This window comes from Hippocampus bargibanti, linkage group LG04 (genome assembly GCF_051943395.1).
Source record: "Hippocampus bargibanti isolate YZ-2025 linkage group LG04, ASM5194339v1, whole genome shotgun sequence".
Taxonomy (NCBI): Eukaryota; Metazoa; Chordata; class Actinopteri; order Syngnathiformes; family Syngnathidae; genus Hippocampus; species Hippocampus bargibanti.
Window position 1 is genome coordinate 12,227,294 of NC_142737.1, and position 27,707 is coordinate 12,255,000.

At 40.8% G+C, this 27,707-nt stretch overlaps 3 protein-coding genes across 6 annotated transcripts in view; 2 read left to right on the forward strand and 1 right to left on the reverse strand.

The window, feature by feature from the left end:
• pi4kab (phosphatidylinositol 4-kinase, catalytic, alpha b) overlaps positions 1-22,220 on the reverse strand; it is a 41,932-nt gene extending 19,712 nt beyond the window's left edge. For 2 of the 4 annotated variants that reach the window (XM_088994069.1, XM_088994067.1), the window contains exons 1-27: positions 22,014-22,179; positions 19,794-19,910; positions 19,384-19,477; positions 18,575-18,663; positions 18,301-18,373; positions 17,969-18,231; positions 17,810-17,876; positions 11,738-11,886; positions 11,604-11,669; positions 11,393-11,489; positions 11,117-11,308; positions 10,952-11,052; positions 10,661-10,790; positions 9,319-9,448; positions 9,145-9,240; positions 8,894-9,077; positions 8,085-8,188; positions 7,767-7,935; positions 7,622-7,672; positions 3,434-3,542; positions 2,211-2,347; positions 2,006-2,139; positions 938-1,020; positions 788-858; positions 589-713; positions 417-498; positions 214-297 (exon numbers count right to left, since the gene is read on the reverse strand). In XM_088994069.1, the coding sequence (XP_088850195.1) occupies positions 214-297; positions 417-498; positions 589-713; positions 788-858; positions 938-1,020; positions 2,006-2,139; positions 2,211-2,347; positions 3,434-3,542; positions 7,622-7,672; positions 7,767-7,935; positions 8,085-8,188; positions 8,894-9,077; positions 9,145-9,240; positions 9,319-9,448; positions 10,661-10,790; positions 10,952-11,052; positions 11,117-11,308; positions 11,393-11,489; positions 11,604-11,669; positions 11,738-11,886; positions 17,810-17,876; positions 17,969-18,231; positions 18,301-18,373; positions 18,575-18,663; positions 19,384-19,477; positions 19,794-19,910; positions 22,014-22,112 (3,096 nt within the window). In that variant the 5' untranslated portion in view covers positions 22,113-22,179. Of the gene's footprint in view, positions 1-213; positions 298-416; positions 499-588; positions 714-787; positions 859-937; positions 1,021-2,005; positions 2,140-2,210; positions 2,348-3,433; positions 3,543-7,621; positions 7,673-7,766; positions 7,936-8,084; positions 8,189-8,893; positions 9,078-9,144; positions 9,241-9,318; positions 9,449-10,660; positions 10,791-10,951; positions 11,053-11,116; positions 11,309-11,392; positions 11,490-11,603; positions 11,670-11,737; positions 11,887-17,809; positions 17,877-17,968; positions 18,232-18,300; positions 18,374-18,574; positions 18,664-19,383; positions 19,478-19,793; positions 19,911-20,458; positions 20,860-22,013 lie in introns of all 4 variants that reach the window. The other 2 variants (XM_088994070.1, XR_016114681.1) reach the window with 2 other exon arrangements.
• Positions 3,696-7,462, forward strand: serpind1 (serpin peptidase inhibitor, clade D (heparin cofactor), member 1). Its single transcript, XM_088994071.1, has 7 exons — positions 3,696-3,845; positions 3,984-4,238; positions 4,311-4,954; positions 5,057-5,205; positions 5,281-5,405; positions 6,430-6,574; positions 6,657-7,462. The coding sequence occupies exons 2-7, from the start codon at positions 3,997-3,999 to the stop codon at positions 6,846-6,848; spliced, it is 1,497 nt and encodes a 498-aa protein (XP_088850197.1). The 5' UTR covers positions 3,696-3,845; positions 3,984-3,996; the 3' UTR covers positions 6,849-7,462.
• A 112-nt stretch (positions 22,221-22,332) lies between the features above and the next one.
• On the forward strand, positions 22,333-24,875 carry snap29 (synaptosome associated protein 29). The gene is made up of 6 exons (XM_088994072.1): positions 22,333-22,461; positions 22,813-23,049; positions 23,134-23,330; positions 23,476-23,561; positions 23,651-23,755; positions 24,235-24,875. Exons 2-6 carry the CDS (start codon positions 22,813-22,815, stop codon positions 24,393-24,395), a joined length of 786 nt encoding a protein of 261 aa, XP_088850198.1. The 5' UTR covers positions 22,333-22,461; the 3' UTR covers positions 24,396-24,875.
• The last annotated feature ends 2,832 nt before the right edge of the window (positions 24,876-27,707 follow it).

The window sequence follows — 27,707 nt, forward strand, 5'->3', positions numbered from 1 at the left end:
GTAACTACAATGTAGCCCATGGAAAAAATGAGTTTGACACCCTTGTTTTAGATGAACACTTGAAATGACACAGCATTATTCGTGATGACAGTTATTGGCAAGCTAAGTCATTTTGAAGTGGTACTTTGTGTAAGATGTTTGAGAGTTATCGAAATTAGGCCTTTTGTTTCTAAACAAATACTACACTTCCCTCTAATGGACATAAAAACTTACCTCTCTGGCCTCATATGTATCAGGTACAGTAATGCTGTATGGAGTATCCGGAATATTATAATAAGGCTGGTCCTTGTGGATGTCCTGAACAAGCGGAAAACATTTGAGGAATCATTTTGGACTATATTGTAGAACAAAGCTTCTTTCGATTTTGTAGATCAACAAAAAGGGGGCGCGGTTTTCCCCTCGAGAATAATACTTACTGCACTTAAAGAGAGCGAGAGAGTCTGCAAAATGTCTAACATGGTCTTCAGCACACGGCCATTCCAAAGCAGATGTGGGAATCTGGTAAAAGCAGGAGACAGAGCTTACAAAAACATTAATCACTCACGAGCTCGATGCGGTCGAAACGACAGGAAGAGGCGGGCCGCTCACGTCTCAGCCAAACCAGATAGATATTTATCTGCTACCCTGCGGATCCGCTTGTGGGTGTGGTTGAAGTTAATTAATAAGAATTGAGCATGACGCTCCAGTTCCTCTTCGTGCTCTTTGGTCTTTGGCTATCGCAAAACGTAGAAATGTTGATGAATTTAACTGCAAAAATGTTGTGATTCAATGAAAAATGCTCACGCACCTTGTCAGCCATCATTTGTAGGAAGACGTCAAATACTTTGTCACCGACACAAATAATACACTGCATCATCCCTGATGACAACAGAAATTTGGGGTAAATAAGACTTGGTGAAAATAAGAAGACATAGGGACATATTGTAAAAGCCTTTACCAGATTTGTCTTTCTGAATCGCTTTGTCTTCAAAATAGCGAAACATGACCTGGAAGCGGTCAGCATCATTGGAGTGTAGCATCCTACAAAGGTGCAAATGAAACTAGTTTTGAGCATTGTTGCACAGTTTAATTTGTGGATTGCGCAATTGGAACTACATAAATAAATTAATGTAACACCTGCAATGATATTCATCAGACCTAAGATGAAGAAATCAGTCTTTAACACATTCATCGCCATTCCCAAATTTATTCAGGAATTGAAAAGCATGACGAGGAGCGCCATTCCCGAAATTGTTCAGGTTTAGTTTTTTTTCTTGTGGGGGTGCCTTTGAAGCTTCGGTCAGACCTCTGAAAATGTTTTTCCCTTCCATGAGGGGGCAGCATTTGCATTTTGTACAGCCACCCCCGTTTCAAGCTCAGATAACTCCAGACCCACATAACTTAAGTATTAACTCTTTTGTTCTGATGAAAGAAGAAAGTCTAAAGCAGGGGTGGGCACTCCTGGTCCTGGAGGGCCACCCTCCTGCATGTTTTCCAAGTCTCTTTGTTGCAACACACCTGATTCAAATGAGCAGGTTCAATGTAAGGCTTCCGCAGAGCTTGGGGATTATCTGATTATTTGAATCAGGTGTATTGTAACAGGGAGACTTGGAAAACATGCAGGAGGGTAACCCTCCAGGACTAGGAGTGCCCACCCCTGGTCTAAAGTGTCTAACGCTGAATTGAATGTTTATGTAGTCCGAAAACTTAATATTCTATGGGTCCTGCAATTTGAGTGAAAATGACAAAAACCCCAGCACTGGACACATTTTTGCACATTGTCTGGCAGTGAATGAGTTAATAAGAGCATCTGAAAGGCTGGTGCAAACCAGGCGCTCAGCAAGATAGCGGCAAAGAAATGGGAGAATGTAATTTGCTGGGAAATCTTCCAACTCTCAACTCATATCCAGTATACTTTTGCAGCCCTTTTTTTAAACGGCAGTAAAACGAATGTATGGAATTTAGCACTCGCTATGTGTGTTTTTCTTCACTTAGATTCGGACTGATGTCAGAATATGGCACACACCTCATGTACTCTAATCTGTAGACTGATAGCAGGTATGTGGACATGGCGAAATCAAGCTTGTTAATAAGTGCGGAAGCTTCTGGGGATGGGTCCAGGAGATTGTTGATGGTCGCTCGCAACTCGTTCAACTCCGCCTGAAAGAGGAATGACGTTTTAACGGTCACATGACACAATTGACGTGCTGTAAATGCTTTCTCAGCACTACCGGTGTGACTGTGTCATTTTTCAACGCAGAGTTGTATTGAAGTTCGGAACGAAGAGGCTCTCCGCTTGGGAAGGTCAGGAGAGGGGATTTGGTGGCAATTTCACAAACACCCTCATACCATTCTTTGGGCCAGAGACCTGCAAAGACACAGACCAAATACAAAAACACTGCGGGTCATCATATTAAATCACAGGCATCAAAGTCAAGGGCCGGGGCCAAATCTAGCCCGCCACATCATTTTATTCGGCCCATGAAAGCAAATCAAACTTGTGAAATTCCATGATGCCTGCTAAAGTCTGAACCAGAATTGCAATTGTCCCATGTAAACAATAACAGTCATTATTTTTTACTTCAAATTTGAAAACTTGTTATTCATTAACTCATTCACTGCCATTCACAAATTTATTCGGGAATTGAGAATATGACAGAGCGACATTCATGATTTTTTTTTGGTTTTGTTTTTTCATGCTGGGTGCAGAAAAAGCGCTGGTCAGACCTCTGGTAGTGTCCTTTTGTCCATGTTAGCGCTTTGTTCCAGCTTCAGTTGTTGTTGAAGCGCTATATAAACCAATATGTATGTATTGCATTGTATTTTGTACAGCCGCCCCCATTACAAGCTTAGATAACTCCAGACCCATATAAGACCCATATATATTTTTTTCTGATTAAAGAAGAGAGTCGAAGGTTTCTTTCGTTGAATTAAATGTGTATGTAGACCCGTAGGTTCTGGAATTCAAGTGACAATGACAAAAACCCTGGCACTGGAGTGGACACATTTTTGCTCGTCTCGCAGTGAATGAGTTAATTTGTTGTGCCCTCTATATGTAATATGTGGAGGGGATTAAACATTCTAATAATTTCCCCAAATTCATAGCGGCCCGAGAGGAAACTGTAACTACAATGTGGCCCGAGGCAATAAATGACTTTGACACCCTTGCATTAAATATTTAAACATACTAACGTTCAACCATTTATAAGGTACAACTCTATCTGATGATGTTTATTCAATAAATCAAATATTTTTATAAATGTCCTAATGCTCACTTTTGATTAGCTGTATTTTGAAACATGTTTATCGTGGCGGTTAAGTCTGTAGTGTTATGCATGTGCGCTGCTATGTAGTGAAATGTGTTTTGAATGACAGCCACATTTTTCAGCAACTTGAAAGTTACGAAATAATAAACAGGTCATGCGTAATGTTGCAACAAAGCTGTTTATCCGACCTGATCCTTCCACAGCAAAACCCATGACCACTGAGTACAACCAGAAGTCTCGAAACAACTTCTGAAGGCGAGGCTTTGCCTCTTTGATTGGCGGCAGTCTTCTGGTCAACTGTGAATCAGAGAAATGTTCATAGTTCAGACGGGGAAGAAAAAAAGTGTGTTTGAAAGGCTCTATTTCCAAAACAAGTTATATCTAAAAAGGAAATCAATGAAAGCCATGAACCCGATAATTAGTTTCAGATATATTTCTTTGTGAAGGACAGCAGAATTGAGTTAAAAGAAATGTTATTCAGAGGACTTCTGAGTCTATTTGATCTGGTCTATTTGTTCTGGAGGGGAGAGCATGTCAAAGTTCAATTTGGAATCAATTCCGCGCTTGTGTCCCGCAAACACAGAGCAGCACGAAGCAAAGGTAAGTCACCAGAGAAACATGGCGATGGCCTCATGTTTTAATTTATAAAAACATTTTCAGGTTATGTTGTATCAAATTAAAATTGATATTGTACATTGCAATATTATATAGATTTATTTTATTTATTTTTGCACTTAGTGAAGCCTTCAGGATGCAGTTGTTGGTGGCAGTTGTCTCCGTGGCCTGCCTACTGGTCAGTCCAACATTGGCCGCCATCAAAGACCTCAGTTCGCACTTTAGTCCTCACGCGAAGGGACCGGAGGATTTGAAAGACATCCCCTTGGATTTCCACAAAGAAAATACCATCACTAATGACCTGGTGTTTGATGGTTTTGAGGACGCAGATTACATCGATTTTGATAAGATCCTGTCAGAGGGCAGTGACGACTACATGTGAGTATTATTCGGGGCATGAAATCAAATACTATCTGCGAGCCTCTATGTTATGAGTTCAACATTTTTCAGCGAAGGGGACGAGATTGATGAGATTGCCACTCCCGCTCCGGACATTGATATATTTGCCGAACCGTCCGACCCAAAGATTCGTCGTGCCAGACTACTGCGGCTCTTCCACGGTCGTTCTCGCCTCCAACGCCTCAACATCGCCAATGCCCTCTTCGGCTTTAATCTCTATCGAAGTCTCCGTAATGACGTCAACCAGAGTGACAACATTCTACTTGCGCCAGCTGGGATCTCCATCGCCATGGGAATGATGTCTTTGGGAGCCGGACCCGGAACCCAGGAACAGATATACAAAGTTCTGGGATTTGCTGAATTTGTCAATGCGAGCAATCACTATGACAATAGCACGGTGCATAAGCTCTTCAGGAAGTTGACCCACAGGCTCTTTCGGAGAAACTACGGCTACACCTTACGCTCTGTGAATGACGTCTATGTCAATAAGAACATTTCGGTGAAAGACGCCTTCCGCGCAGAGACCAAGGCGTATTATTTTGCAGAACCGCAGTCGGTGGATTTTAGCGATGCTGCGTTTTTGAACAAGGCTAACCGTCGAATCCTAAAGCTGACTAAGGGACTCATCAAGGAGCCCCTCAAGAGCGTAGACCCAAATATGGTGCTTATGTTGCTCAACTACTTATACTTTAAAGGTGGGTATCGAGAATGCATCAAAACTCATCGCACAGCTATTCATTTTCACTTCCTATTGATACAATCCGGTTATATCCGCATTCAATCCCTTGTATTCCCAGGAACATGGGAACAGAAATTTCCCAAAGAGATGACCCACTACCGCAACTTCCGAGTGAATGACAAGACAAACGTAAGAGTACCAATGATGACCAACAAGGGGAACTACTTGGCCGCTGCCGACCACGAACATGATTGTGACATCCTACAGGTGAATGGTCGTCCATTTTAAGAGAGGACAACAATACAGCAGGTTTGAGTCATGTTATGCTGGGTTTTTTTTCAGCTGCCGTACTCAGGACACATCAGTATGCTCATTGCCTTGCCGAGGAAGATAACGGGGATGAGGAACTTGGAGCAGGAAATTTCGCCCACAGTTGTCAACAAGTGGCTCAAAAACATGACAAACAGGTGAGCAGAAATGAGATTGTATATATCTCCTCTCCTCTTTCATCTAGAACAGCTTCATGTCGTAAAGTGTTTGTCTTGTACTCAAACATCATAGAGTACGTGGGGAAAGTTGTTAAGATTGCACACCAGTTCATGTTTTTATGTTCCTGTTGTGTTTATTATTTTGCTTTGTGTTGACTATTATGTGAAGCACAGCTGCAGCTGTACAATTATATCGTTGGGACTGAGGTAGTACAGTTGACTTTCTGACTTCCCAAAAACTGAGTTTGACCAAGTTGGTTTTTTTTGTTGCTATTATGGTCCAAAAATGTAACAAAATTAAGGTAAGACTGATATGAAAATATATCATCAACCGATTAGCGTATACTTCTTTTCTTTGCAATGTGAGAGACTAAATAAAAAAAAGAGACTAAATAAATTCTCAAAAAAAGAGACTAAACAAATTCTCAAAAAAAAAAAAAGACTATCAACATCGCATGGATAATACTAGTGGGCCCCAATATGCAGTACATATGCACCTAAAAGCTAGCAACCACTCATTTGACGACAATTAGGTTAAAATCTTAGCAAAATAAAATAGGTGGTTTGAAAGGGGAGTAAAAGAAGCTATTTTTATAAAAGAGCAAAACCCTTCACTAAATCCCGATTGTGGTGTGAGGTTTAATTTGGATCGTGCTTACAACACACTTCTGAGATCGTTACCACATCGGGTTAGTTATGCTGATGAGGTGATACCAGAGCAAATGGGGCAATCAGGCCAGTCGTAGACCATAAACAGTCAGGACAATAGAAGTAATCAGTGTAGCCTCAGGAAATAGTCCTCTGCTCCCCTCAACCTTAGAGCACTGACCTATCATAGCAGAGGTCTGACACTGCCACCCCTGGACAGTAGGGCTATGTATATATAGGGCCAGAGCTACCAGCAAAATTTTAGTTCACCGACGAAGCCTTTTGGATGAGAAGGGAAACGTCCACCACCTGTTTATCGATGTTGATAACATGCTAATTTAAGGACTCCCCACAGGACCCGCGAGGTGGTGCTACCACGCTTTAAACTGGAGCAGAATTATGATTTGATTGTGAATCTGAAGGAGATGGGCCTAACTGACTTATTCCAAGATGGCGGAGACTTCTCCGGAATGACCTCTGATAAAGTTGTCTTGAACTGGGTGAGTCGGCAGAACTCATTTTCAAGTCGCAAGAGGAGAGAAGCACTTTGTCTAATGCGTTTTTTTATGAATTCCCATAAAGCTTAAGCACCAGGGAACCATCACCGTGAACGAGGAAGGAACGGAAGCGGCTGCTCTGACCCAGGTGGGCTTTATGCCTCTGTCTTCCCAGATCCGCTTTGTCGTAGACCACCCTTTCCTCTTCCTCATCTACGAGCACCGCACAGACTGCGTTGTGTTCATGGGGCGAGTGGTCAACCCGTCACAGAATTAAATTAGAAAAATGCTGTTCAAATAATTCCATTCAATGTCAATTCCGGAGGGGTTGTAATGTGAAATAACATATTTTTGAGAATGCAAAACCAGAAGGTAACAGGGGGAAATGATCTTACGAAGTGTGTTTTGTGTGAATGAAAATGTTCTGTTAACGTTTCACAATTTTTTTGCCGTTTTGTTTTTTGCAATGATTTTTGTGGAGGAATTTCCTCTATCGCTATTCAGGATGTCAATATTTCATATAAAAGCCAAATATCGTCTTCTTTTCCTTTCGGCTTTTCCCTTCAGGGGTCGCCACAGCGAATCAATGTCCTCCATCTATCCCGGTTTTGTGCATCCTCTTCTCTCACACCAGCTACCTTCATGTCCTCTTTGAAATATATATATAATATATATATAAAAGCCAAATATAAATGTCCAAAAAATATTCCAGAAATATACACTACGATGCAGAAGAGATTGAGGCCTGTTTTAAAAGGATAAAATATGATATTGAACAGTTAATAAGCAACTTCTCACTTGAAATTCTTTTTAAGATGTTTGAGGGACTCGAATACTTGGTACAGCTGTCAAATCTATTGGAAACCAATAATAAAGAGATTTTGCACATAGTGACATTGTTAGAAGGGTATTATTATTAATTAATATTGTGGGTTGCGTTTGCAGACGTTGAACCGCACTGTACTACAGAGGTATTTGAAATACTTTTGTGACATTATTGACAGCCTTTCACGTTACAGATAAGGTGCATCACAAAATGTGCGAACTCACCACAGCAATTACTGGGATGAGAACACCAAGATTCCCAGCACTACTCGATGCCTGTAAATAGGTGACAGGACATCAATTATACTTTTTTGTTGTTGTATTTTTGTATTCTAATACCAAAGGTTATGAGGTGCATCCAAACACATACTTTGAGCGCTGGCCCCTTATCTGACGCCCGCTCACTGGCTCGCTTCCCCTCCAGGCCCAGCTGGACAAAAAGCTCTAAAAGGTTCACCATGAGTTCATCCACCAGCTGCTCCCCCTGCAGGTTGGCAGCAATGTTGGCCAAAGCATTGATCACAGCTAGAGAGCAGTGCCTTGAGAGAAAAGAGAAACAAGCCAAGCGTGAAATAACACAATTTTATCATGCAACGACTTTATGCATTATGAGCAACCAAATAGCATTCTAGCGGGTAGAACTGGCCCAGTGCACCCTCAGTTTCCATTGAAAAGCAGCAGCACTCACCGATAGCCATGATCCCTTGAGTCTTTTGTAGCCGAGTACACGACTGAGCTGGCCTTCACGCTAATTTGTTGAAATAGGTTCCAAACTTCCTGGTAGATGTATTGCTACCACACAGAAAAATGGAAACAATATTAAATATATTTTTACGGTGAACGGGTTTGGTAGTTTTATAATGCCACAGTGTACTTCACTCATTCACTGCCAGACAATATACAAAAATGTGTCTACTCCAGTGCCAGGGTTTTTTTCATTTTTCACCCAAATTGCAGGACCCACAGAATATTGAGTTCATAAACTTTCAATTCAGCGTAACAAACCTTAGACTCTTTTCTTTCATGAGAAAAAAAGGGTTAATTCCCAAGTTATGTGGGTCTGGAGTTATCTGAGCTTGAAATGGGGGTGGCTGTACAAAATACAATACATACATATTGGTTTACATAGTGCTTGAACAACAGCTGAAGCTGTAACAAAGCACTAATATGGACAAAAGGCAAATGTTGCCCCTTGTGGAAGGGAAAAACATTTTCAGAGGTCTGAGCAGCGCTTTATCGGCACCCCCCACAAGAAAAACTAAAACCCAATCAAATTCTGGAATGGCGCTCCCCGTCACACTTTTCAATTTTGGAATCGCAGCGGATGAGTTAAAACAGTATAGACAAAATGTTTCAGTTTTTTTTGTATTTTGGACTTTAAATACAACAACATGAGAGATAAAAGTTCCACTTTCACTAAATCTTTCTTGTCATTATGACTAAGAGCCAAAATTGAACAAAGAGAATCCAGGATGCCAGGTGGCCATTCAGACTCACATTCCCGGTAATGACCATGCAGCCCAGCTGGTCTATGATGAGGACGTCCAGCTGGGATGGAGGTTGACAGAACTTTTGCTGTAAGATCTGCAGGATGTGCTCCATCACTTTAGGAGTCTCTCTCAGCGCAACGGCGATGTGACCCAACGTCCGAATGGTGTGATCTGGGATGAGGTGAGCATCCCTGGCAGGGAGACGGGAGGTTTGGAATGCTGTTGAACATTACCAAATGACACAGCGATGATACTCACTTGTCATTCTCCTGTGAAATGTACAACCGATTCGAGAGACTAGCGAGAAAGGCCTCCACGATCTCATTATCCATGGTCAGACCAGCTTTCAGACATCTGGGCGGACAAAGAAGAAACATCAATGTTTTTAACTACTCAAGATTATTCCTGCTGGTTCGGCTTTTTGCGACAGACCTGCAGATGTTGTCAATGGAAATATCCCGGAGCTGCTCATACATGGATTGCTGGTCCTTCCGGTTGGACAGAATGTTGACTGCGGACTGAGAGTGTTCATTGGTTACGTTGATCCTGATTTCTCCGGTGCCTTGATTTAAAAGAAAACAAAACAAATGGTGAAATACGGTAAGTTAGCAGCGTTATGTATTTTTTTCTGGTGCGGTTGTGCTGCTTCCAAGTTTTTGTTTTCCTATTTAAGCATTTAACCAATCACATTTCAGCCATCATTTGTTACCAGGATCAGAAATCTGGACGCCTTTATAATCAGTTCTGCAGGCCCTGGAGCATAAACATCAACGCCGATGAAACTGTTGCTTAAACCAATCAGAGTTCAAGTTGGCAACGTAAGACCTGCTGGAAGGCACTAGAAATATCAGAGTTTTCGCAGACTATGATTGGCTGGTCACATTATTGGTATACTGATAGCCAATTATAATATCACTAGCCGCTAGTGATAAGAGCATACTGGCCAGAGCTATCACACTGTATCTGTAGCGAGCTGCATAAGCAAATACATTTTTGTGTTGATGTAATAGCGGTTTTGTCAACCCACAATGGCTGAAGGAGAAGAAGAAATTGATTTGGTTGCATATATACTGTGAAAGCCATTTTCAAGACAGACTTTTCAAGAAAAGATGTACATCATTAGGAAAGGTCGGACATTTCCTGGCTAATGGTATCCTCTCGTGGACTTGTAGTAAATAACACCACACTTTTTTCAGTCTGCATTGATTCAGACACAGCACTACAAAAGGCCTAGCAATTAAATCCACGGCCCGCCACTATTTTTAGGTTATAATAGGGTAGCATCAGTATTCCTTTTTCATCTGCTTATCTGTGGTCAGGTCGCAGGAGATTAGCTTTTTAGCACTATGAATTATGTGGTTCGATTTCATTACCCTAATTGCTTTTGAGTTTGTATGTGTGGCAAGAGCGACTTGAGACTCCGTGCACATTGATTGCTACACGAGCAGTCTGTGAACATGCATGAAGGTTGTGACAACTGGAAAATATGATGTGTGATATTTCCTGCAGAATTAAACATGGTTGTTCTTGTTGTTTTTGCGGAAGTTAAAAAGTGCATCCGTACAGTTTGTTTTACAAAGCTGGGAGTTTATTGATTGGTTGTGTAGCAGAACACACTGGCTGAGGTATCCTTTGCCAATGGCCAATGAACACTGTGTACAAATCAATACTGGATGAGAACCAGTTCAGGAAATGATTGTGTTATATAATCCCTGTGTGTTGTTCTCGTCTACTTGTGTTTTTAGCTGGGAAGTGGATGCTACAGTTCTGGTACCTGTGCTGTACTGGCTGTGGTATTTGTAGAGTTTTGTGATTACAGGTGAAGGAACTACCAGGAAGTCCCGAAGAGATGTTGTAGCAGAGTGAGCCACCACGGGAAACCTCTCACACAGACGCCCTAGGCCCTGACAATAACAAAGAACATTGAGTAGAATGCCATGAAAAAGCCAACTAAACACTAAAAGCTTTAAAATATTGGTTGTTATGTTTGATATATTCTAAAAATAACGTTTTAGTTAAAGACGCATTATATGTGATGTGCTAATTGTGCCTGCCGATGTTTTACCTGAAGGCAACAGATGAGCAAGGGCATGTGAGCAATGATGACTTTACTTGATGTTTTGGACTGCAGCTTCTCAGTCAATTTGCTGCACAGGTTCTCAGCTCCTATTCAAACAAAAGTCTCACACAATCACGGCTGCGGCCAACCACCAGGCTGGAAATCGATTACCTTGCTCATCTTTGACGGCCCACACCATAAGGTCCACGCAGGCTGCGTTCGCTTGGCAACGAAGCTTGAGGGGGCTCTGTTCCCCAGGCAACCCATCCGCATCATGAAGTACCCGCTGCAGCTCTGATTGGCTGCTGCTAAATTGTTCCAGGACAAAATCGTGGACTTCCCGCACAAAGCCTGGTTGTAAGGCTGAGATCCAAAAAAAAGTCAAGTTGCGTCAAATGGTTCAGATTGACAGAATAAATATGGATTTAATAAGCAGGCGCGATTTACCATTCATATTGTATAGGGTGTCCCTCAGCATTTTGAACACGCATACATAGAGAGGGTCACTGAAGGTTTTGTAATAGAGGTGGATTCCAGGGTTTGACTTTATTTATAACAAACAAAAGAGACAATCATACATTACATAAATAAAAATGAAACTCTTTACTTTTTTTGTTCTTTTTTTATTTTTTTTTTATGCAATGTACTTCCGACTTACCGCTGTCACTTCAGCAATGGTTGCGTCGAGGGTTTTCAAAAAAGGATCTGTAACAAATATCTTCACCTGAACAAGGACAAAAAATTATGAGCAAAAGACTTGGGTGTTGTAAGTGCATTCGGTTGGACGCAAACCATGTTTAGGAGCTGCCGGAGCAGATCGACTGGCACTTCAATTTCATTTCCTCCTGCTCCCAGGAAGAGAGGAGACACAGAGAAACTGGAGCTGACTGTGGAGAAATAGTAGTCAGGGTCCACTATGCTGCTGTCTGGGAGGTAGGAACCTGGAATGACAAGGAACGAGGACATAGGCGAAGGGAAAACAAAATGATGGCATCATCATTAAATCCAAGGTTGTCTTGACTATCATTGCCTTGCCTACCCCCAAAAAATAAATAAATAAAATAAAAAACAAATCGGAAATCGTTCTACCTCCAACACAGCGACACACAATGCATTTTGGGTACTTTGTTTGGTCTGAAAACGTGTCGATGGCGAAATTAGAAGGAAAACACATAAGTCACCAAGTCCTGGTGACTTACCAAGACTACTATTTGATACTAACACAAATTACCATTTCCAACGGAGCTTGGGTGCCATCTTGTCTAGACGCCTCAAAATGACACGGAAGGACGTCTTAAATCGATTGCAAACATTTATGCTTTCCTCTTCAGAACCATTTGAATCATATTCATAACTGGATGAGTAACAAGAAAGCATCTTCTCCGAATCTGAAGCCATTGTTTTGATTCTCGAGCAATGCAAGACATCTTGGCGTGACATCACGAACAAGGGGCAGGACTTTCTCAAACTGAAACTTTCTGAGTTCAATTTGAAGTCGTTTTGGGACACTTTAAGTCATTTTTATTGGTGTTTTTCATTTGACTAAAAATATCAGCCTGAGTGTTTTGGGTATTTTAGATACTATAAAACGTTTTTCTGATGTCAGTTAGGAAACAAAAAAATGGTGTCGGTTGTCCTTTAAAGCTTCACCTGTTGTTAAAGCGCTATATAAATCCATATGTATGTATTGTGTTATAATAATACAGTAAAGTCTCGTTATATCGATATCGGTTATATCGATAGTACCGCTTATTACGCTACTATTTTCATTTCCCTTGCACATTTCTAGTCTTTTTATGTATAATTAGTACCATTTAGTACGATACCCGGTTATTACGATAAGCCGGTTATTACGGTGCTCCTTTTCATCCCCCGCCGGCCATTTTTGTTGTTTATATCGATATATCCGTCGCGCCATTGGTCAACTTGGTCACGTGTCTTGTTACGTGAGCCGCCATCGGTCGCGCCATTGGTCGACTTGGTCACATGAGCCGCCATCGGTCGCGCAATTGGTCGACTTGGCCGTGTGACTTTGTCACGTGACACACCATCGGTCGCGCCATTGGTCAACTTGGTCACGGTTCTTGGTTACGTGTCACGCCATCAGTCGCGCCATTGGTCGACTTGGTCAGGTGACTTGGTTACGTGCCCAGCACCCGTGTCGCAGAGCCATTTTCATTTTCAGACGCTAGCTCGTGTGTAGCAGACGAGATTGAAGTGTTTGTGTTAAAAGGTAAAAATGGGAAGCAGAAGAAGATTGATGACTTTTTTAAATTGTATACATAATACATCTGTGTAAGCTCTCAGTCGTACAGGAGTGGTCCATCGATGAGAAGGTTTCTTCAGCCGTCATCTGTACAAAAGTGAAGGTTTCGGACGTTTCGCCTCCTATCCAAGAGGCTTCGTCAGCGAACTAAAGTCTGACTGGTCGTATCGGCCCCATTTATACATCCCTAATGTCCAGACCTGGTGGCGCCGGACACAGCTATGATAGGTCCCTACTCTCAGGTTGGGGGGGCGCGGGACCCCCCCCTTGTGGCCCCACTGATTGTTCCTACATTCCTGACTAACGATTGGCCTATTACACCCACTCCCCCCGGTATCACCTCATCAGCATAACGACCCTCATCAGCATTGCGAAAGTTGCCTAACCTGTTTTGCCTGAGCAGGCTATTGTATGAACGATCCAAATTGAACCTCACACCACCAGACCGGTTTAATGAAGGATTTTGTTGTTTTATAAGAATCGCCTCTTTCACCCCCCTTTCAAACCATCTATGTTCTTTCGCTAAGATTTTAACCTCATTGTCGTCAAATGAGTGGTTGCTAGCTTTTAGGTGCAAATGTACTGCCGATTGAGGCCCACTAGTATTATCCCTGCGATGTTGATAAAGTCTTTTTTTGAGAATTTGTTGAGTCTCCCCAATGTACTGCTCTTTACAATTTTCATTCTTACAATGTATGGAATAAACTACATTACTTTGTTTTTCATTTGGTAGCCTATCTTTTGGATGTACTAATTTTTGCCTTAACGTGTTTATCGGTTTGAAATAAGTAGGAATTTTATGTTGCCAAAGGACTCTTTGTAATTTTTCAGAAACTCCTGCAATGTACGGTACTGCTACTCCTCTCCTTTTAGAATCTTGAGAATTATTGGTTTCGTTCGCTATTCTTTCTTTCTGACATTTGTTGAATGACCACTGAGGGTACCCACAGTTAGTGAGTGCTCTCCTGATATGTTTTGACTCCTTTTCTCTACCTTCAGTGCTAGTTGGTATTAGTTTAGCCCTATGCTGGAGGGTTCTGATAACTCCTAGTTTATGTTGTAAAGGGTGGTTAGAGTCAAAAAGTAAGTATTGGTCAGTGTGCGTAGCCTTCCTAAAGACTTCTGTTTTTAGCGCTCTGTCCTCTTTTATAATTACTTTACAATCCAAGAAGGCTAGTTGGTTCTCTTGAATGTCCTCACGAGTAAATTTAATGTTGAAGTCTACAGAGTTGAGATGATCTGTGAAGGATTGAATTTCTTGTTTCTTAATTATGACAAAAGTATCGTCCACATATCTAAACCAGTGTCTAGGTTTTGTCCCTGGGAAGGATGTGAGGGCCTGTTTCTCCATCTCTTCCATGTAAAGATTAGCCACTATGGGTGAAACTGGTGAGCCCATAGCACAACCATGGATTTGTTTATAAAATTTTTCCCGAAATTGAAAATACGTAGTATTAAGGCAGATTTCTAATAATTGGCAGATGTGATCCGGTTTCAGTTTGGTTCTTTCATGCAGAGAAACATCCGCCAGCAGCCTCGTCCTCACCACTGACACTGCTGCTGGGGTTGGGACAGATGTAAAGAGAGAAGTCACATCGTATGATGCCAAAGTTTCCTCAGGTTCCAATATGAGGTCTTTGATCCTCTCTACAAACCCTGTGGTGTTCTCTACGTGGTATTCTGTGTTACCAACCAACGGAGCTAAAATAGTTTTTAAATATTTGGCTACATTGTATGTAGAGGAGTCAATGCTACAAACAATGGGTCGGAGGGGGAACCCTTCTTTATGTATTTTTGGCAGGCCATAGATACATGGCGTGGCCTCTCCCGGGTATAATCTAAAATACATCTGTTTGTCTATATGTTTTCCTTTCTCTAGCTTTTGGAGACAGTCAATCATTTCTTTCTTGTATCTATTGGAAGGGTCCCTTTTTAGTTGCTCATACGTGTTAGAATCACTGATTAACCTATTTATTTTGTCTTCATAATCCAATGTGTTGAGCAGCACTGTGCATCTGCCCTTGTCTGCTGGCAAAATAGTGATATTTTTGTCTTTTTGTAGAGTAGTTAACGCCTTTCTCTCTTCTAATGTTATGTTGGACGGAGGAAGTTTGGCACTACTGAGAAGAGCTGATATTTTAATGCGTAGATCATCTGCCTCTGCATACGAAAGTTTGTTATTTTTAATAGCCGATTCAGTAGCTGTGATATAATCTATTGTAGGTATAGTTTTAGGAGTCACTGAGAAATTTAAACCTTTGGTAAGTACCGCCTTTTCTGTCTCTGAGAGATCTCTGTCTGACAAATTTTTGATCCAATTCTCCCTTGCAAACTGTTCATACCTAATTTTACGCGTGTTTACCAGTAGCTGAGATTGTTTCAGTAAAAGTAATTTTTGAAATTTACCCTTTTGTCTCTCTAGACACTGGTTTAGATATGTGGACGATACTTTTGTCATAATTAAGAAACAAGAAATTCAATCCTTCACAGATCATCTCAACTCTGTAGACTTCAACATTAAATTTACTCGTGAGGACATTCAAGAGAACCAACTAGCCTTCTTGGATTGTAAAGTAATTATAAAAGAGGACAGAGCGCTAAAAACAGAAGTCTTTAGGAAGGCTACGCACACTGACCAATACTTACTTTTTGACTCTAACCACCCTTTACAACATAAACTAGGAGTTATCAGAACCCTCCAGCATAGGGCTAAACTAATACCAACTAGCACTGAAGGTAGAGAAAAGGAGTCAAAACATATCAGGAGAGCACTCACTAACTGTGGGTACCCTCAGTGGTCATTCAACAAATGTCAGAAAGAAAGAATAGCGAACGAAACCAATAATTCTCAAGATTCTAAAAGGAGAGGAGTAGCAGTACCGTACATTGCAGGAGTTTCTGAAAAATTACAAAGAGTCCTTTGGCAACATAAAATTCCTACTTATTTCAAACCGATAAACACGTTAAGGCAAAAATTAGTGCATCCAAAAGATAGGCTACCAAATGAAAAACAAAGTAATGTAGTTTATTCCATACATTGTAAGAATGAAAATTGTAAAGAGCAGTACATTGGGGAGACTCAACAAATTCTCAAAAAAAGACTTTATCAACATCGCAGGGATAATACTAGTGGGCCTCAATCGGCAGTACATTTGCACCTAAAAGCTAGCAACCACTCATTTGACGACAATGAGGTTAAAATCTTAGCGAAAGAACATAGATGGTTTGAAAGGGGGGTGAAAGAGGCGATTCTTATAAAACAACAAAATCCTTCATTAAACCGGTCTGGTGGTGTGAGGTTCAATTTGGATCGTTCATACAATAGCCTGCTCAGGCAAAACAGGTTAGGCAACTTTCGCAATGCTGATGAGGGTCGTTATGCTGATGAGGTGATACCGGAGGGAGTGGGTGTAATAGGCCAATCGTTAGTCAGGAATGTAGGAACAATCAGTGGGGCCACAAGGGGGGGGTCCCGCGGCCCCCCAACCTGAGAGTAGGGACCTATCATAGCTGTGTCCGGCGCCACCAGGTCTGGACATTAGGGATGTATAAATGGGGCCGATACGACCAGTCAGACTTTAGTTCGCTGACGAAGCCTCTTGGATAGGAGGCGAAACGTCCGAAACCTTCACTTTTGTACAGATGACGGCTGAAGAAACCTTCTCATCGATATACATAATACAGTAAGATGTAAGCGTTGCAGTTTCCCTGTTGTGTTATGTACATGCCCACTGTACTGTATATGAATGCAATCGTTTTTTGCAACAATGTTTCTTGTTTTGTCTGCTGAAGCGCGATGATTTTGAAAATTATTAACATTCCATACTGTGTATTAAAGGACAGCCGATGTCACTTTTTATTCAAATGCAAATAAAAATGACTTCACGCCAAGACGTCTTGCATTGCTTGTGAATCCAAACAATGGCTTCAGATTCGGATAATATGCTTTCTTGTTACACATCCAGTTATGAATATGTTTCAAATACACTGTAGTTCTGAAGATTAAAGCATATATGTTTACAATCATTAAAGAATTATATGTGCCATTTTGAGGCAACATTGGGGGAACATCAAGGGAGCTAATGGCCAGCTCCGTTTCTTATATGGCGCTTGGCTGCCCTCTTTTGGCGGCTTTTGTTTAATGCAGTTCGGCGCAGGATCGGATATATCGATAGTCCCGGTTATATCGATATTTTTTCGGACTCCCTTGAATATCGATATAACGAGACTTTACTGTAATACATTTCATTTCTAAGCGCCTTTCAAAACAGCTGCCCCCATTTCAAGCTCAGATAACTCCAAACCCATATAACTTAGGAATTTAGTTTTTTTCCGATAAAAGAAGAGAGTCTGAGGTTTCTAACGCTGAATTAAATATTTACATAGGCCTTAAAGTCAATATTCTGTTTGTCCTGCAATTTGAGTGAAAATGACAAAAACCCTGGCACTGGAGTGCACACATTTTGCACATTGTCTGGCACTGAATGAGTTAATTTACATGACTGATGTATTAAAAAGGGCTGACAGTACGATGGAGTGCAGTTGACAACCAAGTAATGCTGAACTGTCAGTTGCTACACGCTAGCCAACCGGTTTACCTTCAAAGTAATGCGGACCAGGTGTGGTCGGAGAGGAGGGTGAGTGGCTCCCAGCATCCGTGCAAGCCTATGAGAATTAATACAGATTTCAACTCCAAACTAAGAAAAGAATGGAAATAATTGCACAAAAAGAGAACCTTTCAACAAAATTTGTCATACCTGGGTAGAGGAGTCAGGATTGGTTGCATTGCGACGACGTAACGTGTCACTTTGGTACACTGTCAGCAAAGAGTTGGGAATGATGGAGCGGAAGTCATTGAAAGATCGGCGTCGTACGCCCTCTGTTTCTTTTGTGACGCAATGAGTCTGAGGCGACTGTTTGGGGAACAGCTTGGACAAGAGGGCTTCGTCTGTGATGCTGTAACGGCCAAATGCTCGTGTCATGCCGAGCAAACTGGGCACGACGTACCGACACAGGAAGACTAAGGACAGAGACGGACTTTCAGAACGTCTGTGATTTGCCACTGTGGAGCACATGTGTGTGTTATTACCTTTGTCGTGATTATCGGGGGTTTGGCACATCTCTTGCAATGACTGCATGACTTCCATGATCGTGTTCAATATCTGCCAAAGATCCGATCCACCGAGTTACAGACTATTTACAAAACGTTTACATATAGCATCACATATATATTGCCTAATACGTACATTTATCTGAACAAGATTAATAATATGTTTCAAGGTATGATATTAAACGACACCAGGGCTATACTGCGGTTAGATGAGAAACAGAATTTGCTGTGAACGAACAATAGTGGCACCCACCTCTTGCCTGTAGTCTAGGTCCCTCTGAGCTACATCTGCTAAAAGAGTCACTAAACAGAAGCTGAAGTTTTCGGCAACCGGGAGAAACTCTGGGGAACAGATGGCATCACCCAAAAAAATACACACAGTTCATTGATTCATGGGAAAAAAACAATGCTTTCGTAAAGGCTGCGGCAATGTACAGAAACTGGTAGCTTTAATGCAGCATAATTTTCACTTTTGCTTTATTTTTTTGTGAGAAGAAACTCGAGTTTCACTTTTTTTATTGAACTACATTCGGCTAGCTAATTATATTATCATCTATATATTCGGTTTGCTTTTGTCAAAGAGACTTGGGCCTCAGTCATATAATTGCGTTTTTTACCAATCCAACCTGACCACAAGCGACATTTCACTTGAATCAAATGAAGCCAGGCAGTTGCATGGCTGCACTTTAACTCATTCGCTGACATTCCCAAATTTATTCTGGAATTGAAAAGTGTGACGTGGAGCACCATTCCCGAATTTGTTCGGGTTTTGGTTTTTCTTGCTGGTGCCGATAAAGCGCTGTTCAGACCTCTGGCTCGTTCGCGAACGACACATCACTCATTGTGGCGCTCCGTGCGTTTCCCGAAAAATAGTTTGTATGCCAAGATTATATTCTCGCGAATTTAACGTTCGTAAAGCGAAACATTCATTAGCTAAAGCGTTCGTAAGCCGAGGTATCACTGTATATGATAAAGATGATGACTGAAATTGTAATCCGAGTAAAACGCTTCCAAAAGGCGAATGTTCCAACAATGGGTGCCCTGTAAGAGGATTGTCCTTACCCTTTCCTTTCTTTCCCAAGCCTTCTTCGATCCACTGGACACGCGGGAGGCCTCTCAGTAGGCTCAGCAAGTAGGAAACAAGTGTGTCTTTGTGCTGCTGGTGCAAGGCAAATAATTACACACAAACGCAAACAACTGCACTTTGTGCTAAATCATTAATTTCTGCAATGCAGAAACAAGATTGAAATAAAATATATGTGTAGGTAATAGGATGGAACATTTCTGGGTTTCAGTGCAATAATGGATTAGAATCTTAGAAGATCTGATGCATGTCTAATCACGGTCTTAATGAGATTAAAGGTATAATCTTATCACGGAGATACAGCATAAATTTGTAGGAGTCTCGTGTGAGTGTGGTTACTAATACAGGAATGATGAAAGGATACAACATTATGACAGCCGGGGCCCACCTGTAATCCAGACTCCACTAAAAAGACAGCAAGCGCAACAACGGCATCGATACGGCGTACGTCGAGTGAGAACACACCCCGCGACTCCAACGGACACATACATTGTAGCTTCTGGACCTAAAATGGCACAAAGAAATAGATTATGAACGCATGAATAACAAAATGAGCACTGTCAAAATGCTTATAGTCTTCCCAGGATGTATGCATTGCAAATCTTTCTTATTTACGGTGACTTTGTCTATCCTTTTCAACCATTAAAACAGATTGTAATTATGACATACCCAAGACAGTACAAGGCAGTATTTTCTCGGAAAGCATCACACCAAAGAAACATAATCGTACTGGCTATTGGGGGGCAAGAATTGAATTTGTAGTTATGGATGGTTTTATTTTTAAATTTTAAACACACAAAATGTTTTTTTCTATCTTGCATCTTTATTTTACAACATATAACACCATTTGAAATTGAACATTAGGATACAGAATGCCTTGTGGCCAATTTGTATAGCAACATCCTTTTGTAACTGTGAAAATTGAAAATTGTGTGGAAAACCTTGAAAAACAAGGAGAACAACCAAGCAACCCATCAACAAAAACAAAACAATAACAAGAAAGGAAAAAAATAGTGATTTGTTGCATTTTTTGAAATAGCATCTTAATTTTACCTGTGAAGTGATGTAAGGAAAGAGATGCCCATTACACGGTAAGATCAGAGCATTGTCATCAAATGGTGAGTATAGTTTTGCTTTTTTGAATGTTGCTGGTCAGATCAGAGCATTGTCATCAAATGGTGAGTATAGTTTTACTATGTTTGAACGCTGCTGTGCCGATGACCATTTTGTGTTTGAGAGCCTTTTACTGAGCATCTTCATCTTTATTAAGTTCATAGAGTTGCTTGTTCCGGAGCCACGAGGGGATGCAATCCAGTGTCTTATTGTGTCGGTCCCAAGCCCGGATAAATACAGAGGATTGTGTCAGGAAGGGCATCCGACGTAAAAGCTTGGCCAAAACAAACATGGGACTCAAACCTCTGAAGATGGAGGACACTGATTCGCTGTGGCGACCCCTTGAAGGGAAAAGCCGAAAGGAAAAGAAGATCTTAATGCCACCTCACGTGCGGTAAGACTAAATAGCAGTAACTCCCAGTGAGAACAAGGTAAAAATACAACACAATACAATATACAGTAAAGTCTCGTTATATCGATATTCAAGGGAGTCCGAAAAAATATCGATATAACCGGGACTATCGATATATCCGACCCTGTTTGCATGTAATTTTCTCCGTGCGTGCATAAAAATAGTATCGATATAACTGGGACTATCGATATATCCGATATCGATATAACGAGACTTTACTGTATATGGATTTATATAGCGCTTTAACAACAGCTGAAGCTGTAACAAAGCGCTTAACATGGACAACTATTATAGACAGGAAATAAAGCAGTTACAAAGCTAGTAGAAAAAAAATGTTGTCAAAGATGTTGAGGAAAATAATCAATTTTTAATTAATTGGTCAGAATAAATTAGAATATAACTAAAAATAATATTTGTTTGTTCATCTATTTATTACAGTTACATATAGTGACAGGCATATTGCTTAATTCATGTGCATTCTGTATAATTGTAGATAGCTGTTCATTCACAAAACAGTGTGTATCTATGGAAATTACACTAAATAATTTAACAATTTTGAATATTTTTAATTGGTTATGTTCTTACAATTACAGTACCGGTAATTAGCTAAAATAGATGGATTATGGTTATATTGCAGCATGAAAAAATACATATCAAAAAGTCATTTATTTAGTGTAGTCACACAGTTAGTTATAAAACCACAAACTTGAACCTTAAATTTTGCTCTTTTATTTAATTAAAACCATATTGACTTGGTAGGGATTTAAATAACGTTGCAGCGATACCAACGTCTACCTCAACCAGTTTGACTGCTACGTCTACCAAAGCGAACTATTTATTTAGTCTCCGAGAGTCCAACGCCAAATATGAACTGAGTATCCCCTGACTAAAATATTGACACGGCAAAGAGAAGCTAAAAGTATTAGTAAGAATTTCAGACATTAAACACCTGTCAAAAGTCAACCAGCCCTCCAAAGAAGAAGAAGCCGCTGTAGCCTACAGTGCGGAAGCGGACCTTGTTTTTGCCCTGTTGCTCATGTTTTTACACGACCAATTACAGAGAAACATGTTGCAGGGGCTCACCTTTTCCACCGATGCGGGCTGATGGGCGGCCAAAGAGCGTGCCAGTGACAGGACTGTGTTGAAATAAAAGCCTCTGTGGCCACCTCCTGTCACTGACATGTTTACCTCCACATCAAGCGACTCTCCGCGGCGCGGAGGAGAAACAAGCAACCGAGAAAGGCTGCTCGCGGTACAGAAAACCGCAGTACGGAAAGCCACGAGGGACATATTTTATGAACATAGTTCCTTCGTAAACAAGGTCTTCAATGAAACAATTGCGAATTATAACAATATTCTATTAATACATACTATTTATTGGTTAATATTTTTAAAATTGGAACGTTATAATGGTTGGAATACGGTATCTCGCACGACATTAACATCCGGGTCTGCAACGACTGGTGACGTAAGGGGAAGTCTTCATGTCAATCAGCTGACCAAGCGCCAACAGAAAGCACATTCAGGAAAGGTTTGTTCTTTCAACGACTGTTCTTTTTAATGTTTTGTGTCGCACAGAGTGTATCAGTATCTTGGTCCCATCTTACCCGTGGGTGTGGTTGTTCTCTGACTGTTGCCGTTAAGCAGCGTAGCATTCGATTAACAGCAGAGTCGTTCGAACATAGCATTGTGATCGTGTCACCTGTTTACACCGATGATTCAGTTTAACGAATAACTTGTTGGAATCTACCGAATGTACCTTCTTTTTTAAATCCAGAGGGCGATACGATGTGTCATGAAACGGCGAAACTGTGATCCAATGTGTCACCAAAGATCAATGTGAATTATAGAGTAGTGAAAAGTGTGTGTGTATGCTCCTCAGATGGCTTATCCCAAGTCCCACAACCCTTTTGACGATGATGAAGATGAAGACAGCTTCCGTCCGAAAAATAAGGGCTTCGGCAGTGAGGATGATGACAGTGGACTGACCGATGCGGAAAGGAGACAGCGCTACCTCCAACAGGAAGTGATGCGCACAGCTCAGTCTGCCGTGGACAGCAGCCACCGTTCGATTGGCCTCATCTACGAATCTGAAAAGATGGGTGTGGAAACAGCAGAGGTATTATGTCACACTAATTGCATTTGTCTGGTATGTCAAAAGATACTAGTCATCATCCTAAAGTTGTGATCCGTGTCTGTGTAGGAGCTGATGCGTCAGGGGGAAGTTCTAAAAAGGACAGACAAAATGTTGGACAATATGGATGAGGACATGAAGACCAGCCAAAAGCACATCAACAGCATCAAGAGTGTTTGGGGTGGCCTGGTCAGTTACTTCAAGGGCAAACCTGATCAGACCAAACCTCCACCTGAGGAGCCCAAGACCTATGAGGCAAATGACAGGTGATTGCCGAAGGCAACTTCAATAAAAGAGTGATTGCTGTAGTATTGATTTTTTTAAACATGCACATAATCTGAAATCAGAAGTCATGGAAAATTGTTGCAAGTGACTTTTTTTGTTATTACAATTCTCTCTTCTTTTTTTCAGATTACAGAATGCCATGGCAACTAGCAAAGGGCATGAAGACAAATACCAAGCAAGTCATCCCAACCTACGAAAGCTGCAGACAGAAGGTATATTCTGACATACATAAATTCACATCAGATAAAATCTGAAGTGTGCCTTGATGTCAGCATTTTAGTTTATTTTTATTTTATTTTAGGATTTGGAGCCACTGCATCGGGAGATGGTGGGTCCTCCAAACAAAATGGATATCCTCAGAACAGACACCTTCGACAAGCTCACCAGACCTTGGACAACAATTTAGGTACAGTATATATATCTACAACGATATCCCATCACACATTTTTGTAGACAGTTTAACACCATTTTTGGTACATAGTGTGTCAAATGATTCAAGGACAGTTCGATTATAATACGGAACGATTCAGTTTGACAGTTTGATTCGAGATGATAGGGCTCAGTTCGTGAAGGTATGTTCCCAATGACTTTTTAGTTGTTATTTTACCTATATTTCAAGGATACTATCAGTACTCTAAACATACCATTTACTACAATTTTCAATCTTTTAAATAAAAACAAAAACATGATTTTGCAACTCAAACCTTTTTTTGCTAAGCCTCTTTCATAGTTTAGCTCTATGCTAAAATATAGGCAAATGAACCACTTGTTTGTTTATAGGCATGACAGTTTATCTACTTCAGTTGAACTTTGACTGAAATTTTTGTTCACTATAACACTCAAAAATTCAACTTAACAAGCATGGTGTGTTTTGATCCTGTCTAGATGAAATGTCAGATGGCCTGAGCCGTCTTAAGAAACTCGGGTTGGGTCTGCAGTCTGAGATTGACTGCCAGGATGACTACATCGATTTTCTGTGCAACAAAGTGGACAAGATGGATACAAAGATCAATAACACAAACCAGCAGATTAAAAGGCTCAAATAAAACAATTCTTATGGGCGTTAGAACTTACTAACATCTTACAAGTCATCACTTGATTTTATATCCTGTACTCATGAAAAAAATACTTGAAGATTTTTGTTTTGTTTTTGTTGCTTCATTTTTATTTGTAAATGTCGTCTTCCTACATGACTAATCCTACCATAGTTAAATTGTGTGCAGCAAAGGAAATGTATACATAGTCTTCGTCTGTCTATGCACATGCATCTTAATCAATATGAATGTGTAAAACTGACGATTCAGTCAAACAATACAGGATGGACAAAAAGATGCTGCCTTACAATTTTATATATACACTTGTTCATATATGTCTGTGTGTGTGTGTGTGTGCAGCGCCATTTATGTTTTTTTTTTTTGGATCAGTTTGAATCTACTGCATTGTAACAGTGGAAAGGATAAATTGCAAATATGAGTGAACTGGAATCATAATGAAATAACATTAAAGTGAAAGGATTATCACCTGTATATTGTCCTTTGATCTTTTTATTTAAAATGGAAGCCAATGAAACAGTCTATGAACCACCACAAGGTGGAGTCAAAGTATTGACATTAAATTGAATTCGTGTTGCTAATCAGATTTTTACAAAATCACTGACCACTTTTTTTGGGCTCAGTCCAGAATTAGAGAATAAATTTATGAACATTTTATGAAAGTAGACAGTTTATTTTATATTCTGGATATTTGTCCAACTCAGCCATCAAATTCTTTTAATTAGAAGTTGATTTTAAACATTTTATATTTTAAATATAAATTGGTCAACAAGAGAAAAGTCGTTAGCATTGATATACTAAATATTGTATAGGAATCACTTTTAGCACGTATACAGTTACATTTTGTCTCGTGTCAACTATCATTTACACCAAGTGCCTGTTTCTGCGTTTTGCCCATTTAAAATTACACAAAATTTTGTGTGACCAATCAATTAGAAAACAAGACAAATGAACTTGAAAACAATCTTTTACAAATGGGCCAGTAAAAGTGGTGTCGTCATCAAACTGCATGCCCATGTCTATTCATTATCATTCTTGTGTGTAAGGAGCGCAGCTGGCAACGAGTAACCGCAAGCCTTCATTAGTATGACTGTTCAATTATGTTCAACAATTTTCTCAACACACACAGAACCTAAACGGGCCTACAGGGTTCTGAGCTGACAGGGCCCACTAACAACTAGTTTGTCCATGAAACGAAGTCTGCAAACAGCTATTGTTACTTTTTGGTGAGAATACTGCACAATTTAAAACCGTTTATATTGAAACAATGCCCACACCCCTTGCGTGAGTGATGTTCCAGAGAACAATGAGTCAAATTTGCGATTTGGAAATACTCTACAGTAGTAGTCTATAGCTAGCTAGCTCGCTAATACTCTAAAGCTAGCTAGCTCGGGTCTGTGTAAGCTCTCAGTCATACAGGAGTGGTCCATTGATGAAAATGTTTCTTCAGCCGTCATCTGAATTTCTTTGAAGATGTCGGACGTTTCGCTCTTCATCCGCAAAGCTTCGTCAGCGAGTTGCTGGTAGCTCTGGCCCTATATATATATCCCTAATGGATACATATCTCCTGAAGGGAGTAGTCCACTGCTCCCCCCAAATTTAGGGACCTATCAAAGCAGAGGTCTGGCACTGCCACCTTTTTCCATTAGGGATATAGGGCCAGAGCTACCAGCACAACGTTTAGTTAGCTGACGAAGCTTTTTGAATGAGGAGCGAAACGTCCGACACCTTTAAAAAAGTACAGATGCCGGCTAAAGAAACCTTTTCATCATTAGCTAGTGTTAGGTTAGTATTTAATGTTTATCTTGAGCAATGTTTAATATAGCTAAATAAATGTATTTATTTCCTTCACTAGCTAGCTAAAGAGTCGGGCATGAATAGCTCTAGCTAGCTAGCTATAGTTTTATTCACATTTTAAAATGAAACTAGAAACATTTATTTTGGCATCAAAAGCATTTTTCAATTACATCAACAGCCAATAATCATCAACTAAAAATGCACACACACACACACACACACACACACACATACACACGCACGCACACACACACACACAACACACACAAACACATACAGACGGACAACGTGGGTTGATATATAAAAGGAAGAAGAGACAATGGGCAGAAAGATGCGGTGCAAATGCAGGTGGTGACGGCAGGTACAGAAGCTGTCATAGCACATCCAGCGTCAACAAAAGCAATAAACGGAAGTCATCCCCCTGAATGCGTTCCCTTCACGCCATGCGCGGGGTCGAGAGGGCTTTGAACAGCTGTCTTGTAAAAAGCAAACAGTGGGTCGCCTGTCACAAAAGCCGCTGTTGCTGGAATGCCCCCCTTTCACAGGGCCTAATCTCAGAACACACTGCTGTCGGAGCCCATCAGGCAACGGGCCAAAGATGGGCCTTCCTGCCCTTTGGAGGGCGGGTTAGCAGTAGTGGCATTGGGAAGGGGGAAGCTTGGGGTGCCGCGGGTGCTTGGGAGGGGATGGACAGAGGGGATGACAGCGCTTTTGTAGGAAGAGAGAAGAGTTGTGCTGACTGAGGGCGGTTGTATAGTTGTCAGGTAAAGATTGAGAAAGGAAGTGAGCTTTAAGTGGATGACGTGAGCACAAGTGGAGACATGCTCCTTCGGACAATCCAAATGGAAAATGTTCATTTCGTAATTTGCTCCAAAAACTGCATCATAGCAGAGTTTATTTAGCATTCCCATTCTACTTAAAGGACAACCGACGCCTCCGGACAAGTTGTGTCCATAATTTGTAAAATCACTTCAAATGACTTCTACTGAGCGTATTTTATAAAGATTCCACAGCATATAGCTATATTTTACGTTTTAAGACGCACGCTAAATATTCAGGAAGTCTTGTTTTCGAGTTGATGACGATACCTACCGTGACGTTACGGTAGGTATCGTCACTGACCGAGAAAGCGACACACAATGCATTTTGGGTACTTTGTTTGGTCTGAAAACATGTTGATCCGTGTTGATGGTGAAATTAGAAGGAAAACACATAAATAACGCGATGGTGAATCGTTGTGTGTTGCACCAAGACTACTATTTGATACTAGTTGACACAAATTCCCAGCAGACAAATCAGCCCATTTCCAACGGAGCTTGGGCGCCATCTTGTGCATTTTCCGGGACGCTACATTGGAGTCCTGACGGCTCAATTGATACGGAAGTACTTCTTTAATCGATTGCAAACATTTATGCTTTCCTCTTCAGAACTATTTAAATCATATTCATAACTGGATGAGTAACAAGAAAGCATCTTCTCCGAATCTGAAGCCATTGTTTTGATTCTAGA

Coding starts and splice junctions, on each gene's coding strand:
- serpind1 (XM_088994071.1), top strand. CDS start 3,997: ATGCAGTTGTTGGTGGCAGTTGTCTCCGTGGCCTGCCTACTGGTCAGT. Junction 5,206..5,280: donor ATGATTGTGACATCCTACAG/GTGAATGGTCGT, acceptor GTTTTTTTTCAG/CTGCCGTACTCAGGACACAT. Junction 5,406..6,429: donor CTCAAAAACATGACAAACAG/GTGAGCAGAAAT, acceptor GACTCCCCACAG/GACCCGCGAGGTGGTGCTAC.
- snap29 (XM_088994072.1), top strand. CDS start 22,813: ATGGCTTATCCCAAGTCCCACAACCCTTTTGACGATGATGAAGATGAA. Junction 23,050..23,133: donor TGGGTGTGGAAACAGCAGAG/GTATTATGTCAC, acceptor GTGTCTGTGTAG/GAGCTGATGCGTCAGGGGGA. Junction 23,331..23,475: donor ACCTATGAGGCAAATGACAG/GTGATTGCCGAA, acceptor TCTTTTTTTCAG/ATTACAGAATGCCATGGCAA.